Genomic DNA, 7067 nt, shown 5'->3' with positions numbered 1-7067 from the left:
TTTGCTGGCAGTGGGGCCCAAGGCCTGCTCAGGCTAATCTCTGCTTCACATTATCTTGGCTAGCAAATACTGGTTTAACATACATTGCAATATTGCACACAGTTGGCAAAGCACCGACAGTACAAGACTAGACCGAATGGTCTCTCTTGGGAGAAGGCAGCTCTCAACCCTGATTTTTAATTTAGAGCCTTGCCTGAAAAAGTAGGACCTCAACCCAAGATGGACAACACCCAGCCCCACAGTTGCAAAACAATCAATTGAAAAGTACCAAGTTGAGCCACCCACATCCTACCTGAGGGGTAGGTAGAAGGTAGAGTAAGGGGTCCCTTGTAGGTCTCATCTTCATAGAATTTTTCCCTTCTCCAATGCAGTCAGAATGTGAGTTGCAATGGAATTCAGGACAGATGGAAGTAATTCATTCCCCCTGCAGTGTGTACTAGGGCGGGGTTTCAGCTCCACATCCATCACTGCCAGTACCTACACTGGTGGGAGATGCAATAGTCCCCAACAAATCCAGAGAGCACCAGGTTAGGGGAGGTTGAGGCAGGGCCACCCAATGACTTTCCACCCCCTACTTAAGTCTACATCATAGGGTTGTGGCAAAGATGACATGGGAAAGGGGAGTGAAAGAGAAAGAACTATGCATGCCACTTTAAGCATGAAGGACGAGGTAGATTTGGCTGTCCAAACTAAACTCTTACCTACCAACATGGTAGACTGCTAGACCAGTGAATAGTATCTGCCAGCAACATAGCAGGAGATTCATGTCTTGGTTGGTTGCAGAATGCTGTATGGGACAACTTTTGGCTCTAATCTGAAAAGGTAACTTTCTTTTTGCATCTGAAGTCGGATGCATTCAAGTATTAAATGACTCTTCTGACTGCCCAAGCATCACACCTTCGTACCCCGGTAGTTATACATACAAGCCACACAAAGTAGTAGTGCTTAATGCCAAGTTTATTTAATGCCAGTTACAGACTTTTCCCTCCCTGTAGATGGACAGGGTTACAGAGGCCTCACTGATTAAGCAGCCAGCTTTCGAGAGAACAGGATAACACAAAGCAGAACACACTTCTGGCGGACATGGCTGCAGGAGTCGGGAGGGAACCAGCATCTCTGGATTCAGTCACTGGACTCTCCCAGGGTGAGACGATCAAAGAGGTATTCACCAAGGCCCTCCTCTTTGGCACGCACACGCTTGAGGTTGGTCACGTGGTCCCCAAGCTTCTTGATCAGTTTCACCTCCTCATCCAGGAAATGGGTCTCCAGGAAGTCACACAGCTTGGGAGGAGAGAGGAAGAGAAGGTTGGCCATAGAAAGCTGGAGCTCACAATTCAATGGGAAATCAGCCAAACTGGCCTCTGGGGGCTCAACTCAGACTAGCAGTGTTGTCTTTTAAGGTACCACAAGAACTTGTTTTTGCTGCAACAAACACACCCTTCTGGAAATTAATGCAGGTAAAGACATCTCATTATGCTTGCATATATCCCATGGCACTGGGCACAAAGAATTCAGCAGTCCAGCCATCTTTAGTCTTACAAAGAGGCAAATTGTCTCTTTAGAAGACTTTAGATGTTTAGTATACCTGTTCAATCGACTGGTGTGGGGTAAGTACTTTGGCTCTCACCATTCACCAGAATTAAGCTAGTCTGTATAGTCAGTGGTCCCCAAGCTTGTAACACACACACAAAACAGTATACCCATTTTGAGGCCCGTTTTATGAAGTTGATTAGTGGGCACTGATAGGAAAGGCGACATGACCCCTCCAGCAAGACTTACATGGGGATCTGTGTGGCTGGTGGCAACCTTGTGCAAGTCCAGCAGAGCCTGGTTCAAATTCTTCTCCAGCTGAAGGGCCGCATCCATGGCAGCAGCTCCGTTGGTCCACTCGTCACGTTCTGGTTTCTGAAGTTAAAGGCAGAGAAGACTCATATGAGAGCCTGCCAATTGCAGCACCTTCATGCCCAGCAGCCCTTACATCCCGTTCTGCAATGTTCTACACCTTCAGCATCAACAACCCACTAGGGCCAACAGAAATGGAGCTAAATTGGGAGCAGGGAGGACAGCATGGGAGAAGCACAATGTTAGCAGAAGTACTTTTTCCCTGTAAGAATAAAGCCTAAAGCAGCCAAAATGCAACCCGATGAGAACTGGGCATGCTCGTTAGCAACATAATGTTTTAGTGGGGGAAAAGGAGGTGAAGGAATGCCCTCCTTGAGTTTCTTTTAAGATCTTGGGTGTGGGCATGGTACCCTGAACAGGAGCACTCCTACTTTGAAGATACACTGCAACACTTAGTTGTACTTGTTCTTTCTATGCATGGCTGCTAACATTCTGCAGTCAGACTTGCAGAACAAAGCAGCTGCTTGCATTTCATACCACTAATCCACCCCCAATTCATCAGATGGGAACAGATGAAGCTACAATATTGATGGAGCAATGAACAGGTGTACCTTAGAGAGCTTACTGGGAGTGCCAAGTTTGCCGGGGGGCGGGCATACAACGCACACTTTAAAATGCAATTCAGAGTACAAAAGCATGCCATAAACATAACAGTGCGCTATGGAAAAGCTGTTACAACACACCCAACAAGTCAAGGGGAAGCCTGAGCTTTGAAGGGGGAAAGCGGACATTATTTCTGCCACTCCCATTCCTCCTGCCCATGACTGAGGCCTTGATCCACCACCACAACACCCCTCCTGTCCAAGACACCCGCATTCTCACTTTGACATCCTGCAGGACAACTCGGCCTCCACGGCGGTTCTGGAAGGTCAGGAGCTTCTCTGCTTGTTCGTGCTTCTCCTCAGAGAGGTGCCGGAAGAAGGATGAGAACTTGGATAAGGCCACATCATCCCGGGTGAAGTAAAAACCCTGAAAGGGAGAAAAAGAGGCAAGGGCTCAGATTCAAGATTTACTCAAAGAGGAACTAGAAATGAACACAAAATGTTCCCAGTTCCAATCCAATAAATATTTACTGTTTGTAGTCATAGGCCACTGAAAATACAGTAAAATGCCTATTGGCCCAGACATAAAAATGTGGGGAAATGTACACTCAAGTTTAAAAATGCAACCAGCTTTTATTTATTACTACATTATTATATTTATATCACACGCTTCCTCCAAGAACTCAAGGTGGTCTCCCTATACCCGTTCTATTCTCAAAACAATCCGGTTACCCAGTGAGCTTCGTGGCCTAGGGATCTGAACACTGGTCTCCCAGGTCCTAGTCCAACACCAACCACTATACAGTGGTACCTCGGGTTAAGAACTTAATTTGTTCTTGAGATCCGTTCTTAACCTGAAACTGTTCTTAACCTGAGGTACCACTTTAGCTAATGGGGCCTCCCGCTGCTGCTGTGCCGCCGCCACACAATTTCTGTTCTCATCCTGAAGCCAAGTTCTTAATCCGAGGTACTATTTCTGGGTTAGTGGAGTCTGTAACCTGAAGCGTATGTAACCTGAGGTACCAGTGTACCAAACAAACTGGTGTCGTAATGGGAGGAGAAAATCTCCCTAGCCACTTTCTGCCCATCATTAATAATTTTACACACCTCTGCCCTGTTCCTTCCCATTAATTTCCTCTTCTCCAAACTAAAAAACTCCAAATGTTGAAATGGTTCCTCACAAAGGAACTGTTACGATTTATGAAGTGTATAGAGACCCCTCAGAGGCAGCAACGTTCCTTGGCTGGAAACCACAGCAAGTTAACTTACCTAACAAATGCAATGGCAATATTTTAGGATTTATCCAAATCTAGCTATAATTCCCCCAGCCCAATTTAACCCACACAAGAGGAGTTCAAGAGACAGACTGGATGGCGCCTCCATTTCAGGCCTTTTAGGCAGACAGGTGGGGAGGTTAGGGTTGTTGTTTTGAAATCATTAACGCTATATCTTCACAACGTTGTTTGTTCAGACCACACAACTCAAGGGAACTCAGCGGCGGGTAAACAGGAGGGCAGCGGACTTTGCCACAGCTCACAATGGAGGGAAGGGATGAAGAAAGAAGCAGGCAGCAGACCCAATGGGGAGGGAACAAAATGGAGACAGAAGCTGTACACACGCTAGTTTCCTTTTTTAAAAAAAAGCACATTCTTCCCCTCAAATAGTTTTTTGGCCTCTGCTTCCCTCCTACAAACATTACTGGCATGTGGCCCCTGGAATATTGCTCTGGGGAGCACTGTGGCCCTCAGTCAGAAGATCCCCCCCCCCCCCAGATCTCGAGGACAGCGGAGGGAGCTCTCTAAGATGTTGACATGAAAAAATATGTCCCACGCAATCATGGCTGCCAGGTCCACTCTACTCCTATTTTGCAAGACGCAACAGCTAGACCGGGAGATTTAGGAACAAGGAGACCCAGGCGCCTGCCTGCTCCATCTCTTTCAAGGGCAGGCAAGATACAGACATAGCCAATGAGAATCCAAACAGCCACTACCAGCCATCAGACAAAGACTGCTTTCTGCACTGAGGTGAAGTAGCAACACTGGGAAGAAAGCAACAGGGGGGAGATTTTTTTGGAAAATGCCCTTCTCTTTTATAACCCAAAAAATGATGCACTATTTAGAAAAGACTGTGCTGTTGGAAGGCAAACGCCCATTAATTAGTCAATAGCTGTAAAGATTAAGCTATCAGATTTCCCTGACTGGAAAGGTAATTCACCTGAAACCCCTAAGTGCTGAATCCCCCTAAAGAGGGACCCTTTAATTGATTAGAATTTTTGAAAGAAAAGCCACCCTCAGTAGGTTTAGAGCTTAAAAAAACAAGCCCCTGCACTATCCATTGTCATCCTCGCACCCTGTAAGATGCTTTGGGGCTACAATTCCTTTTTACAACTGTGCTCGCTGGGGCTGATGGGAGTTGTAGTCCAAATCTCCCGGAGGGCACCTAGCTGGCATCCAGCGGACTAGAAGATGCTGCGAGAGAGCAACACACCCTTACCAGAAAGGAAAACCGCACCTGCTGAATTTCTACCTGCCACGTACCCGTGGAAAAGCAAAACGGAGCATTAATCGCATGCCCAATGCACATGAGAGACCAAAAAGATTAGCAACAGATTATTAAAAGCCGTGGCTTCGCCTCCTCCCCTCCCCTCTGGACGCTCACCAGGGACAGGTAGTTGTAGCTGGCATGGAGAAACTGGTTGACCAAGCGGTTCACTCCGGCTTCGCTCTGGGCGTCGTAGTTCTGGCGGACCTGGGAACTCATGGTGCAAATCGGCGACTGGACTGGCTGGCTAAAGGATGAAGATGATGGGGCGGCGGCCGCGATCCTGCTCCGTTCAAGCACTGTTGAAGCAAGAGCGAAGGAGCGAAGGCCAGGAAAAGGAGCGATCTGAGCTGGGTGCGTCCGGACAGGGGCTTTTATAGGCAGCCCGGGAGGCTCTTCCAGGGACCTCCCTCCGCGAGGAGCGCAAAGGCTCCGCCCCGTTTGCTCGCTGATAGGGAAGCAGCTGAGGCTTTCTGGCTTCGGCAAGGGGATTGAAAGAAGTCCGATTTTTAAAGGGGAGGGGGGAAAGTTCCACGGGTTCTCAACGATCTGCAGCCCTTGAAGGTGTTACCAAAGGACAAGGTGCCTTTGCGTTGCAATAAAATCTTTACATGCAAAAAAGAAAATGTAATGCCCAGAGATACAGCTATAGGTGCAGTGCTTTTTTTCTTTAAACATGTTTAGGGGTACTCTCATTTTGACTCAAGAAAATCACCATTTTATACAAATCGGGGGAAAGAAATACAGTAAATGGACAAAAGTATAAAGATTCACAAAATGTTTAGGGGTATGTGTATACCTGCGTCCCCCCCCCCCCGAAAAAAGCACTGTACTGTATAGTGTTAGTGTGTTAAAAAATCCTTTATGATTAAAAAAATCCTTTGTGGTTTGCTGGCTCGGAAAGCAAATGCTACTGAATTTCTCTAGGTGGGGCTTTCTCCCATCTACAGAATTAACCCTATGCACGTCTACCCAGATGTAAAGTTCAATGGGGTTTGCTCCTAGGTAAGTGTGTAGATAAAGTTTGCTACCTTAAGGAGTTTGCAGCTTTAAATTCCTTGTCTGCATTTTTACACCTGTTGTGGCCAAAATGGGATGACACAATAGGTGACCAGACTCCCAGAAGCCTAGAGGAAGACGCTGTGTTCTCAACTGCTGCAGGATCAGGCCCATGGCTTTAGGGTGATCCCTGATCCTGTATTTGTGCTGGATGCACAAGTTGGCATGAGAAGCTTCAGCTGGTACTAGCCAAGACTGCCTCCTGATAAAATCTGATCTTGCCACAGTTATTTGTGCCACGGGGAGCTCCAAATTAGACTGCTGTAAGTTGCTCTATACGGGGCTGCCTTGCAAAGCATTCAGAAACTTACAACTTGTGTGAAATGTCACTTCCGTTTTGTTGACAGGGGCTAGATGTTTTTGTTGGAATAGAAATGGTTGCCAAACTGTGTCAAGGCTCAGTTAAAAGGGCTGGTTTTAGCTTTTAAAGCGCTAAACAAGCCTTGACATTTTGCCTTCCATATATTCCTGTGCTTGACATCTGGAATCTTGCTCCAGATCCCTCAATTATATGAGGTATTGATGGGCGAGTCCTTTTCTGCAGTGGCCCCTCGCCTTGAGAGAACAGTCAGGCCCTAAAACCAGTGGCGTAGCGTGGGTTGTCAGCACCCGGGGCAAGGCAAGTAATTTGCGCCCCCTAACCCGTGGATTTGCGCCCCCTAACCTGTGGATTTGCCCTAACCCCAGATGTTGCGCCCGGTGCGGCCGGCCCCCCCCTGCACCCCCCACGCTACGCCACTGCCTAAAACGATGGCTTTTTTAAAGGCATTTGGTCCAAGCATGGCTGTTCAATAATGTGTTTGGATGAATGTCTCCTGGCCTTTTAAAAAAAGGGGGGGAGGGTTGTTTAATGATGTGATTTTTGTAATTTGATTAAGTTTAAAGTCAATGCTGCTTTGTAAGCTGCCTTGAGTTCTCCTAGTGAAAAAAGCAGGCATCTATAGTTTGGCTAAATGAATAAATAAGATGACTGGCCGCAAACATCTCAATGAACCAAAGCTGAAGGTGGAATTTTTCTCATCC

General features: G+C 47.0%; 1 protein-coding gene across 1 annotated transcript; it reads right to left on the bottom strand.

Moving 5' to 3' along the window:
* Positions 1 to 939: 939 nt before the first annotated feature.
* On the bottom strand, positions 940 to 5335 carry LOC114582315 (ferritin light chain, oocyte isoform). Its single transcript, XM_028703250.2, has 4 exons — positions 5103 to 5335; positions 2725 to 2871; positions 1780 to 1905; positions 940 to 1281 (listed from the first exon to the last, which is right to left on the bottom strand). Exons 1-4 carry the CDS (start codon positions 5202 to 5204, stop codon positions 1123 to 1125), a joined length of 534 nt encoding a protein of 177 aa, XP_028559083.1. The 5' UTR covers positions 5205 to 5335; the 3' UTR covers positions 940 to 1122.
* Positions 5336 to 7067: the final 1732 nt, after the last annotated feature.

This window comes from Podarcis muralis, chromosome 13 (assembly GCF_964188315.1).
Source record: "Podarcis muralis chromosome 13, rPodMur119.hap1.1, whole genome shotgun sequence".
NCBI classification, from domain to species: Eukaryota; Metazoa; Chordata; class Lepidosauria; order Squamata; family Lacertidae; genus Podarcis; species Podarcis muralis.
This window is presented reverse-complemented; position numbering and strand designations above follow the sequence as displayed.

Excerpts from the sequence above, each read along its gene's own strand:
- LOC114582315 (XM_028703250.2), bottom strand. The coding sequence starts at position 5,204 with ATGAGTTCCCAGGTCCGCCAGAACTACGACGCCCAGAGCGAAGCCGGA. Across the intron at positions 2,872-5,102 it reads GCTACAACTACCTGTCCCTG|GGTTTTTACTTCACCCGGGA; the intron begins GTGAGCGTCCAG and ends TCTCCCTTTCAG. Across the intron at positions 1,906-2,724 it reads TTGTCCTGCAGGATGTCAAA|AAACCAGAACGTGACGAGTG; the intron begins GTGAGAATGCGG and ends CTTTAACTTCAG.